The sequence below is a fragment of the Pituophis catenifer genome, unplaced genomic scaffold (genome assembly GCF_029215685.1).
Source record: "Pituophis catenifer annectens isolate HBS135680 unplaced genomic scaffold, rPitCat1.0.hap2 SCAF_18, whole genome shotgun sequence".
Lineage (NCBI taxonomy): Eukaryota > Metazoa > Chordata > Lepidosauria > Squamata > Colubridae > Pituophis > Pituophis catenifer.
Genome location: NW_027256898.1, coordinates 1221114 through 1233480, shown reverse-complemented (window position 1 = coordinate 1233480; position 12367 = coordinate 1221114). Strand labels below are relative to the sequence as shown.

At 50.5% G+C, this 12367-nt stretch overlaps 1 protein-coding gene across 1 annotated transcript in view; it reads right to left on the bottom strand.

Annotated features, from left to right (window-relative positions):
- Positions 1-12367, bottom strand: part of CAMTA1 (calmodulin binding transcription activator 1) — a 293220-nt gene that overhangs the window by 32319 nt on the left and 248534 nt on the right. Inside the window, exons 6-8 of the mRNA XM_070956332.1 lie at positions 10320-10473; positions 2849-2989; positions 363-2224 (exon numbers count right to left, since the gene is read on the bottom strand). Of these exons, the coding sequence (XP_070812433.1) occupies positions 363-2224; positions 2849-2989; positions 10320-10473 (2157 nt within the window). The remainder of the gene's footprint in view (positions 1-362; positions 2225-2848; positions 2990-10319; positions 10474-12367) is intronic.

Sequence of the window (12367 nt, the reverse complement as noted above, 5' to 3'; positions counted from 1 at the left end):
GGGGCGCGTGCCGGCAACCATGTCAGAAATGACGACGGTGTGTGTTGAATCCAAACCAGGGGTAGTATTCACTTACTTTCCCTACAGGATTCGCAAATGTGTGCGCGAGCACGACCATGCTCGCACACGCCATCTCCGCACATGCGCAAGGCCTTCTGTGCATGCGCAGAGCCACGAAAACATGGAAAAATGGGACATGACGTCCGCGCAGGTAGGCAGGGCATCCTGCAGTCGCCCCTACCGATTCGCCCAAACCGGATAGAATCGGCTGAATTACCACCACTGATCCAAACCCTGCCCCACGACCCTACCCACGACCCCCGGCTCTATCAGGTTCGTGCAAAAGAGACCCTCGAACTGACCTCAGGGTACGACCACTCGGGAGAGTAATCGGTCACCATGAAGAGTCGGCCACTCTGCTGAAGCATGCCCAGGGTGCCTTGGGCTGCCACGGCCGCTGCCGAAACCACCTCGGTGACGTGCATGTAGGTCATCGGGCTGGCCCCATTCTCCGCGTTACTGAGGTTCAAGTTGGCTTGCTGAGGGCTGCAACAGGGAATGCACATCTCGGCCTGGCTGTAGGCTGCGCGGGTGCTCTCCTCGGCCTGGGACAACCCGGCGTTCTCCCCAGAGACCAGCTGGTGCCCGTACAAGGCGTTGTTTCCCCCTTCCACCGAAATGAAATCGTTGATCAAATCCGAAAACTGGTTGCTGAAGGAGATATCAAAGTGATCCAAGCTGAGCTCCATGTTGGACGAGTTGTTCAAGCTAGGGTGGGCCACGGGGTAGAGACCCTGCACCATGTTCCCCTGGAGGATGGGGAGGTTCCCTCCGTTCCTCAAGCTGTTGTTGGCCTCGGGCGGCATGTAGTGTTCCGCCCCGCAGGATTGGAGCTCCCCTGATTTGAGCAGATTCTCGTTCCCTTCCGCCTGCGGCGAGGTCTCCATCGGGACCTCCCCTTCAGTCGCGATGGACGGGAAGTTGGCCTGAAACTGCATGAGTTGCAGCGAAGAGGTGGCCTCGATCCGGGCTTCCACCGTGCCGTTGCAGTTGGAGGTGTTCTGGGAGGAGGCCTCCGTCTTGACGTTGGGGAGGGCCAGAGGAGTGACGAAAGAGCTGCCCGTGTCGTTCAGGCTGCTGTGGGCGTTTTGCTCCAGGGGGATCGCTTTGCTGCTATCTTGCAGGAAGAAGCTAGGGGAAGGGGTTTGGTGGACATGTGGACTCTGTACCGCTTGGTTAAACCCTGACGCGTAATCCTTGTTGGAGTCGATCGCGCTAAAATCCATTTGTTCCAGAGTGGTGCTAGGACTGAGTCCTCCGCCCGAGGGAAGGAGACTGGACGCCGTGTTCAAGGTAAGCGAGTTGGACGAGGAAGAAGACGAGAAAGCTTCTTTGGAAATCTGCTGCTCGAAGGACGTGTCTTCTATCTTGATCTCCTTGGTGAGGGCCGTGTTGAAGTTGAACCCTCGGTCTGAGGTGGGCGATTGTCGGATGTTGGTGTTGAGACCTTCTCCTTTGGGTCCTCCTCCTCCGTACGTCTGTCCTTGTTTGGGGTTGTTAAGGAAGCAATCCGGGTCAAAATTCATGGTCGTTTCCGGAATCTTCCGGTTGGTGTCGAGAGTGGTGGACAGCACGAGTTCTTCGGAGACGCTGGCGGGCAACATGGAGAGGCCGTCGGAGCTACTGGCGGTAGGGAAGGCGAACTTGTGGCCGTCGGAACTGACCGCCAGCACCAGCCCTTGGGTGGTCGCGTCGGAGGAGAGGAGGTGTTGGTTTGGGCCAGCGGTCGGGGACATTGTGTAGACGGCCTCGCTGCTAATATCGGACATGAAAACAGTGGCGTTTTGAGACAGGTTCCCCATCACCGAAGCAACCGCCATGCTGGAGACGCCAGTGACCGCTGGACTGTCTGCTACATCCGGGTCGCTATTTAATCCGCTGCTGATGGAGACGGGAGAATTTTGGGTCGTGTCCGGTACTTCCACTTGGTTCGTAGAGGAGACTTCGGTGCTGTTCTGATGCAGCAGGACGGGTTTGGCCACTTTGCCGTTCCTTTTCTCCCGGTTGCAGGATTTGCTGTGGCTGTGTTCGTTCTTGCCTTCCGAGACGTCATTGTTCTGCACCTCCGAGTGGGCGCTGTAGCCCCCCGACCGCGGCTCGACCTTGGGGGAGATGATGCGGTGTTTGGCACTGTTGCACTTGTGATGCACGCTGCTCCCGGCCCCTGCACCAAGAAGGAAAACAAAGTGAGATGTGAACCATAGTAGCCCAGCAGGCTCCATTAAGATAATCCTCGACTTATAACCGTTAGTGACTGTTACAGCAGCACTGAAAAAAAGTGACTTAGGACCGCTTTTCACATTTACAACCATTGTACAATCTGCAAATGGCTCATATTTATGACAGTTACAGTGTCCCTTCTGACCAGCGAAGTCAATGGGGGAAGACAGAATTGCGTAACAACTGTGTGACTTAACTTAATATCTGCAGGGATTCACTTAACAATGGTGGCAAGTAAGGCAAGTAAAACGGGGCAGAACTCACTTCCTAAATGTCTCACTTAGCAACAGGAATTTGACCCTGGGACCCTGCAACCGTCGTAAATACGAGACAGTTGCCAAGTGACAGAATTTGGATCACCGTGGCCACGGGGACGCTGCAACCGTCGTAAGTGTGTGACAACCTGAGTCACTTTTTACAGCGCCATTGTAACTTCGAACAGTCACTAAACGAATGGTTGTAAGCCAAGGACCACCTGCAATTTGAACGCGGTGAACTCAGTTAATGGAATGCTTGGTTTTTTTGGAAGGGAGGTCTCCGACTGGCCCGGCCAGCTTCTGCTGCTCACCGAGGTTGCCGGTGCAGAGGCAGTTGTGCGTCCGGGGTTGCGGCTTCGTTTGGTGGCTGTCCAGGATCTGTTGCACCAGCTGCTCCACCGAAAAGCCGGAGCTGTTGTTCCCATTGCTGCACGTCCATTTGATGCCGTGAACTGTGGACAGAACATCAGAACAGCCTGTGAGAAGAGGACGCCTGGAGCCCCATCTAAAACCTTGGTGCACAAGATCTCCAGAAGGTCTGGAGCCCCACAACATCAGTCAAGCTTGGTACTACAGCCGGCCAGGAGAGGTTTCAGACCTTGCTATATCCGTTTAATGCAATGTTTCTCAACCTTGGCAACTTTTAAGAAATGTGGACTTCAACTCCACAACATTCCCTGGCGATAACACATTCCTTTCGATATGTATCGCCATTGCATTCCTGCTTATTCTCTTACAATCCCTTCCGCTGCAATCCCGCCATTCTAGATAACACACTACTCAACAGCCTTTATGAAAGGATTCCTTGCTTCTTATAACATCGATTGTGACTGTATGGCACCGTATTATGGTGATTTTTTAAAAAAATGTGGTTAATCCTAACCTTAAGGCGGGACTAGAACTCCCTGTCTCCTGGTGATTGGACCAAAGTCACCCTGTTGGCTTTCATGCCTAAAGCGGGACTAGAACTCCCCGTCTCCTGGTGATTGGCCCAAATTCAACCAGTGTGCTTTCATGCCTAAGGTGGGACTAGAACTCCCCGTCTCCTGGTGATTGGTGCAAATTCAACCAATGCACTTTCATGCCTAAGGCGGGACTAGAACTCCCTGTCTCCTGGTGATTGGCCCAAATTCACCCAGTGTGCTTTCATGCCTAAGGTGGGACTAGAACTCCCCGTCTCCTGGTGATTGGCGCAAATTCACCCAGTGTGCTTTCATGCCTAAGGTGGGACTAGAACTCCCCGTCTCCTGGTGATTGGTGCAAATTCAACCAGTGTGCTTTCATGCCTAAGGTGGGACTAGAACTCCCCGTCTCCTGGTGATTGGTGCAAATTCACCCAGTGTGCTTTCATGCCTAAGGTGGGACTAGAACTCCCCATCTCCTGGTGATTGGTGCAAATTGACCTATTGACCTTTCATGCCTAAGGCAGGACTAGAACTTTCCATCTCCTGGTGATTGGCCCAAATTCAACCAGTTAACTTTCATGCCTAAGGCGGGACTAGAACTCCCCGTCTCCTGGTGATTGGTGCAAATTCACCCAGTGTGCTTTCATGCCTAAGGCGGGACTAGAACTCCCCATCTCCTGGTGACTGGCCCAAGGTCACCTCCAAGCCGCCTTTCATGGCTAAGACAGAGCTACTACACCTTTGCAGAAAACCAGAAGCGAAAATGTGGATCGACTCACTTCTCCCTCGTGCCGACAGACAGAACGGAGGCTGACGGACAGACAGACTCTTCCTCTCTCTCTCTCTCTCTCTCTCTCTCTCTCTCTCTCTCTCTCTCTCTCTCTCTCTCCACCCCCTCCCCTTTCATCCCCTATAGGAAGAACAACCTATAGAAAAGACAATGTCCTCGCTTGCCACACGATGGTGCTAACTGATTGGAGGAAAAGCAGCGGGAGGAAGGAGAGAAGGACCGCTCTCCTCCGAAGTCGTTTTGCCTCCGTCCCATATTCTATCGTCACACCAGGATGATGGGCTCCAGAACTCCCTTGGAGGGTTAGGGGGTCCCTGCTTTGAGTAATTCAGAAAAGAAAGAAAGGAAAAAAAACCCACGAGAACTCGGCCGTTTTGGCAGAGGAGGAAGGAGGAAGGTTTCACGAGTCTTGAAGCACCATTTTTGGATGGAATATACACAGAATGGGAAGGGACCTTGGAGGTCTTCTAGTCCACCCCTCCACTCAGGTTTATAAGATGATAACATTTCAGATAAATGGCTGTCCGGTCTCTTCTTGAAAACCTCCAGCGTTGGAGCAGCCACGACTTCTGGAGGCAAGGAGTCCCACTGGCTAATTGCCCCTGTCGATAAATTCTTATTCTGTATTCTGAGTGGGGAATCTCCGAATACGGAATGGAAGAGTTGGAAAGGGACCTTGGGAGGTCATCTAGTCCAGCCCCCTGCTCAAGCAGGTGACCGTATACCATTCAGGACAAATCCCTGCCCAGTCTCTTTTTAAAGGCACCCCCCCCACCCCCACCCCAGCGATGGAGCACCCACAGCTTCTGGAGGCAGGCCGTTCCACTGAATAATGGTTCTAGCTTGGAAAGAGAGTTTCTTTATTAAGAAAAAAATAGAAAATTAGAACTACGAACCAGTAGAAAGGGTTGTCTCCAGACTTTGTGGGTGCTGCATTAGAGGAGGAGGAGGAGGAGGAGAGGGAGAAGAGGGGGAATGAGGAGGAGGAGGTACAGAAGAAGAAGGAGGAGGAGAATGAGGAGGAGGAGGAGGAAGAGGAAGAGGAGGGAGGAGAAGGAAAAGAGGGAGAAGAGAGGAGGAGAATGAGAAGAAGAAGGAGGAGGAGAATGAGGAGGAGGAGGGAAAGATGGAGGAGGAGGGAGGAGGAGGAGAGGGAGGAGGAGGAGAAGAATGAGGAGGAGGGAAAGATGGAGGAGGAGGAGGAGGAAGAGGAGGGAGGAGGAGGAGGAGGAAAAGGGAGAAGAGAGGAGGAGGTGGAGAAGGAGAAGGAGGAGAGGGAGGAGGAGGAGAATGAGGAGGAGGAGGGAAAGATGGAGGAGGAGGAGGGAGGAGGAAGAGGGAGAAGAGAGGAGGAGGTGGAGAAGAAGGAGAAGGAGGAGAGGGAGGAGGAGGAGAATGAGGAGGAGGAGGGAAAGATGGAGGAGGAGGAGGAGGGAGGAGGAAGAGGAGGAGAAGAGGGAGAAGAGAGGAGGAGGTGGAGAAGAAGAAGGAGAAGGAGGAGAGGGAGGAGGAGGAGAATGAGGAGGAGGAGGGAAAGATGGAGGAGGAGGAGGAGGGAGGAGGAAGAGGAGGAGAAGAGGGAGAAGAGAGGAGGAGGTGGAGAAGAAGAAGGAGGAGGAGGAGAGGGAGGAGGAGGAGGAAAATTATGGGGTCCTTGATGCTTTCTGATCTTGGTGGTTTTCTTGCAGACGTCTCCTGACCCAACTAGGGAACATTATCAGTGTTAGAAGGAAGGAGGGCTTGCAGGGAGGAGGAGGAGGAGGAGGAGGAGGAGGAGGAGGAGGAGGAGGAGGAGGAGGAGGAGGAGGAGGAGGAGGAGGAGGAGGAGGAGGATGATTTGTGGGGTCCTTGGTGCTCTCTGAGCTTGGTGGTTTTCTTGAAGACGTCTCATGACCCAGCTAGGTGACGTCCTCAGTGCTGTAGTCAAAGTACATTCATCAATAACATTATTGCCCTGAGGATGTTCCCTGGTTGGGTCGTGAAACGTTTGCAAGAAAAGGACGCAGGTCAGAGAGCACCAAGGACCCCTCAGTCCTCCTCCTCCTCCTCCTCCTCCCCCTCCCTGCAAACCCCACTCCCTTCCAACAACATTTGTAACCCATAAATGGGAATACATCTCCTCATTTTGGGGCTGAGCCAAGAGCTTTTGGCAAATCCCTTCCCCCCCCCTGCTTCTGGAAATTCAGAATGGCAACTCAGGTCTACTCCGCAGCCTTGATTTGGGGGTGGGGGTGGGTGGGGAAGCCCCCTGCTTCGCCCTACAGGCGCTGGCCAGCCTCCCACGCTGTGGATGCCTGATTTCTGCTTACTCAGCGGCCCTGTCATCTCGCTGATTGGATGGGACGGGTGAAGCCTCCACGGCTCCCGCAGGTCCCTTGACAGATGCCTCCAAGGACATTTGCAGATCAGCAAGCGGAGGGAGGGAGGGAGGAAAGGGAGGAAGGAAGGAAGGAGGGAGGGAGGGGAGAAAGGAAAGAAGGAAAGGGAGGGAGGGAGGGAAGGAAGAAAGCAGGGAGGGAGGGAGGAAGAGAGGAAAGAAGAAAGGAGAAGAGATGGGAGAAGGAGGAGGGGAGAAAGGAAAGCAGGGGGGAGGGAGGAAGAGAGGAAGGAAGGAGAGAGGGACAGGAGAAAGGAAAGAAGGAAAGCAGGGAGGGAGGGAGGAAGAGAGGAAGGAAAGGAGGGAGGGAGGGGGGAAGGAAGGAAGGAAAGAAGAAAGGAGAAGAGGTGGGAGAAGGAGGGAGGGGAGAAAGGAAAGTAGGGGGAAGGGAGGAAGAGAGGAAGGAAAGAAGGGAAAGGGGGAGGGAGGGAGGAAGAAAAGAAAGGAGAAGAGGTGGGAGAAGGAGGGAGGGGAGAAAGGAAAGAAGGAAAGCAGGGAGGGAGGGAGGAAGAGAGGAAGGAAAGAAGGGAAGGAGGGAGGGAGGGAGGAAGGAAGGAAAGAAGAAAGGAGAAGAGGTGGGAGAAGGAGGGAGGGGAGAAAGGAAAGCAGGGGGAGGGAGGAAGAGAGGAAGGAAAGAAGGGAAGGAGACAGGAAGGAAGGAAAAAAGGGAAGGAGGGAGAAAGGAAGGAAGGAAAGAAGAAAGGAGAAAAGGTGGGGGAAGGAAGGAGGGAGGGGAGAAAGGAACAGGAAAGCAAGGAGGGAGGAAGGAAAGCAGGGAGGGAGGGGAGAAAGGAAAGAAGGGAAGGGACTCGTATTTATGACGGTCGCAGTGTCCCGGGGTCTCATGATCCTCCTTTTGTGACCTTCTGAAGAGCAGAGTCAAGGAGGGAAGTTGGATTCACTTAATAACCAGGTTATGAACTCCTGTGATTCACTTAACAACAAAGGCAAGAAAAGGTCGAACCATGGGACAAAGCTCACTTCCCAAATGTTCTCACTTAGCAAACTAAATTTGGGCCCTCGTTTGTCGGTCATAAGTCGAGGACTCTCTCTAACCTATCCAGCAATCCATCTATTGAAATAAAAATAAGAAAATAACCTCAAGGGGGGAGGGGTGTATGCCTACATAAAAAAATGAATAAAAACGAAGGAATAAAAATAGATCTACGTGAATAAAAATAAAGACATATAAACGAAAATAAAAACGAAGGAATAAAAAGTCATCCCTTGTACCCTCTCTCTCTCTCTCCCCCTCCCCCCAAATTTCTCCATCCCAGGTCAAAGCCAGAATCTCAGAGCCCGAAAGAAAAAAGAGAGAGAGAGAGAGAAAGAAAGAGAATGAGAGGGAATGAAAGAATGAGAGAGAGAGAGAAAGAGAGAATATGAGAATGAGAGAGAGAGAGAATGAAAGAATGAGAGAGAGAGAGAGAGAATGAGAATGAGAAAGAATGAAAGAATGAGTGAGCAAGAGAGAAAGAAAGAGAATGAGAATGAGAGAGAGAGAATAAGAGAGAGAATGAAAGTATTAGAGAATGAAAGAATGAGAGAGAGAGAATGAAAGAATGAGAGAGAGAGAGAAAGAAAGAGGGAGAGAGAATGAAAGAGAGAGAGAGCGAGAGAGAAAGAAAGAGAATGAGAATGAGAGAAAAAGAGAATGAGAGAGAGAATAAGAGAGAGAATGAAAGTATTAAAGAATGAAAGAAAGAGAGAGAGAGAAAGAAAGAGGGACAGAGAATGAAAGAATGAGTGAGAGAGAATGAAAGAGAGAGAGAATGAGAGAGAATAAGAGAGAATGAAAGAATGAGAGAGAGAGAATGAGAGAGAGAGACAGAGAATGAGAGAGACAGAATAAGAGAGAGAATGAAAGAATTAGAGAATAAGAGAATGAAAGAATTAGAGAATGAAAGAATGAGAGAGAGAGAGAGAGAGAGAATAAGAGAGAGAGAATGAAAGAATGAGAGAGAGAATGAGAGACAGAGAGAGAGAGGGTCTCTCCTGGGGTGTGCGAGACGCCCGAGCGTGCAAATGCAGAATAATCGGGCAGAACTCCCCCCCCACCCCCTCCCCAATCGCCTCCGTCACAAAGCATAAAAGAGATTTACGGCCATTTATGGGTCTCCTTTCCTTTTTCTTTTTTTCCCCTTCCTGACGCACTGCAGATTCTCCAAATCCGGTTACCTTCCCGAGCAGCAGCAAAAGCTGAGACTTGGACAGATGTCAAGCCTCGTCTCCAAAAGTCCCACCGACATCCCCACCCGTCTCTCTGCGTGTCTGTGGGTGTCAAAGGGCGGGTGGGGTTTTTTTGCAGCTTTGCCCTTCGGTTCAGGGTCAGGGCACCCCCTTTGGTGGGGGGCTTCGAGCTGCTTGCAAAAAAAATAATAATAAATAAAATAAAATAAAATCCAGGAATTGGATGTGTGGGAGGGCGAATGGGTCTCAGCCGGTGTGGGGAATCAGAATGGAGTTGGAAGGGACTTTGGAGGTCTTCTAGTCCAACCTTCTACTCAAGCAGGAGACCCTAGGCCATTTCAATCAATCAATCAATCAATCAATCAATCAATCAATCAATCAATCAGAATAGAGCTGGAAGGGGCCTTGGAGGTCTTCTAGTCTAACCCCCTGATTGAGCAGAAGACTCTGGCTTATACTATTTAAGACAGATGGTTGTCCAATCCCTTCTTAAAAACCTCCAGTGTTGAAGCATCTACAACGTCTGGTGGCAAGCAGTTCCACAGATTAATTGTCCTCACTGATAGGAAGTTTCTCCTTAATTCCAGGTTGCTTCTCTCCTTGGTGAGTTTCCATCCGTTGCTTCTTCTCCTGCCTTTAGGAGCTTTGGAGAATAGGTGGACCCCCTCTTCTTTGGGGCAGCTCCTCAAGTACTGGTAGATGCTACCATGTCACCCCTAGTCCTTCTCTTTTCGTGAGAAGGAAAGGCCAGGGGAGCTGGGGAGGTCTACCACTCCTTGTAGCCAAGAAGCAACTAGGAAAAAGAGTCAGAGGAACTCAAAGGAAGGTCAACCAAAGAATTAAATTTGGTCAAAGCGAATTATAACACCTCAAGGAAGCTCTCGGTGGCACCAAACCAAGATAGAGAACAGCTTGGGAGGCAGAAGGATGTAGCCTAAACTGGATCTTGGAAGTCATCTAAGCTAACGTTTCATTCCAGACGGAGAAGCTATCCAGACGTCTACGGGACTCCTGGACACCTCAAGGAGGGTGTGAAGGAGTTGTGATGAAGTACCTCGCCTCCAAGTGAAGCTTGGTGATGTTGGAGTAGGACAACGTTGGCTCAAAGCATGCAGTGATGTCCTTCGTTGGGCACCTCTGACCCATGCTTGAGATGGACCCAGAAGATGCTACCACCTCAAAGCAACCCAACATGAGGTTTTTGAAAGATGAGGTCAAGGGGGCCCCCCCCCATGTTGTCACGATGCTTGGAACCACCCTGCTGGCATGTGAATGGATGACCAACACCCTATGTGGTCAAACAGTGCTGCTCATTGTCCAGCTGTGTGTTACAATCACACACAACTTTGTTGTTCAGAAGGAAAAACATCTGTTTCTTGGATCCATCCCACCTCAGGGTTCAGCCCAGGGCGAATAGAAGAGTTTTCAGCAAGTATACCTAGATGCCTTCAAGAATTTCCTTCCCCTCTCGGGTCACCAAACTCCCTCCCACCAACCCCACCCTCCGTGGCGGTACTCACACATGGGCTTCAGTTGGCCAATCAGCTCCTCTTTGGTCCATTTCGCCCACTCCTTCTTGTCGGTGTTGATGGAACAGAGGATGGGACCGCATGGCTTCCCACAGTCTTCGATGGCAGGGACGTTCAAGTAATGCACCAGCACGATATCTGGATTCTAGAGAGAGCAGAGACACAAAGATCGTGGTTCTGACCCAGCTCTCCAAACACGACAAACCCTCTGAAGTTAACTCAAAAGATTCCTTTAATTAGGAGCGCTGGCAAAACGTTTTTCTCTCACCGCAGGCTAACAAGTCCGTCCGTCCGGAAGATGAATAAGTTGTCTGCCACATCTATTCATCTCCGCCCCCTGCCTTTGATCCCCAGAGCTAATGTGGGGCTTCACTAGCAGTGGTGGCTCTTCCGTCCCAAGGACCGGCCCATAGATTTCCATTGCTCTCCTCTCCTCTCCTCTCTGTGCATTTGTGCATCAGGCACTGGACCCAGCTGTTCCTCCTCCTCCTCATCTGCCACCTCCAGACCTGGGGGCTGTTGACTCTCCATCTGAGGGCTGATGGATGGCCCAGGCTCCTCCTCTGTCTCTGACAGCTCCACTCCCTCTTCCCCCTTGGGTTGGCCTGATGCTGACCCTGACTTCCATGCCCCCTCCTCCTCCTCCTCCGATTTGGGTGCTGGAGAGGCCGGCGGTCAATGGGCCACAACAATTGTCACCCCCCCCTTGAGTAAAGAGAAAGACCCATGGGCGCCATAGAGCTAGTCCTCGGCTTACGAGCCTTAAATTTCTATCGCTGGCCAAGACGGCCGTTAAGGGAGGCACGCCTCATTTTAACGACCTCTCTCTTCCCACAATTGTTAGGAAGGAACCGCTGCAATTGTGAAGTGAACCGTGCGGTCGTTAAACGAATCTGCCTTCCCCCCCCTTGATTTGGCCGGTCAGAAGGTCGCAAAAAGGGTATTGCGTGACCAGAAGGTGCTGCAACCGTCACAAGTACATGCCCATTGCCAAGCCTCCGAGTTTGGATCACGGGAGCGAGGGGATCGCATGCAACGTTGTTGTTGTTGTTGTTGTTGTTGTTGTTGTTGTTGTTGTTGTTGTTATTATTATTATTATTATTATTATTATTATTATTATTTATTGAATTTATATACCGCCCTACTCCCGAAGGACTCAGGGTGGTGAACAGCCGAATAAAATACATATAATATAAATGTTAAAAAACCATTAAAATACGATGAAATAATTGGCCCGGAAAACGAAATTTAAAACACCCCAAATTCGTAAGACAAGTTTATTCATTGCATTTATTTGCCGTCCATCTCGTATCGAAACAACTGTGGGGCAGCAGCTTTCAGGTTTCTTCTTGAAAATTCACACCATATTTTAGTTGCTGAGAGAGGCAGGGATGGGCTGCATAAAATTTCCAGAGTGTGTGGATTTCAGCATTTACTCCGGAGTGAAAACTTGCATTTTTAAATATGCATTAAAAAGGGGGGAAAAAACGAAGCAACATATCAGGACCAAGGACAGCTCAGCCTGAAGCATAACTCCGATATCTCTTAAGCTGTTTTTTTCTTCAATAAACTATTCCAGAAAATATATATCTATATATATTAGTTCAACATGGAGTTCTTACTAAAAGTTGGAAGAATATTCTTCAGGAAAAAAAAAAAAAAATCCAGCAGCTAACAACCAGCCTCCCCCCCACCCAAAAAACCCCTCTATTTCTCTCCGAAAAGTCATTCCCTTCCCAAATTCACCCGCTTTAATGACTGCAGCGAAATTATTTATAAAAATAAACAGGATAATGGTGTAATTAAGAGTCTTAATGTTTCATTAAAGCCGTTGCGAAGTCCGGCTAACGTTGGCACTGGAACCGTTTGGCAAAAGGAGGGAGCTGCTCCGTTTTGGTTGGAAGGAAATAAGCGGTTGCAACTAATGAGGAAATTTTTTAATAATGAATAGATGATGGGAAGGCAATTAATTGCTCGTCCTTCAGACAGGCCGGACAATGCATCAAAGGAAAGGACAGATCGAGGGCAAAAGGCCAGAG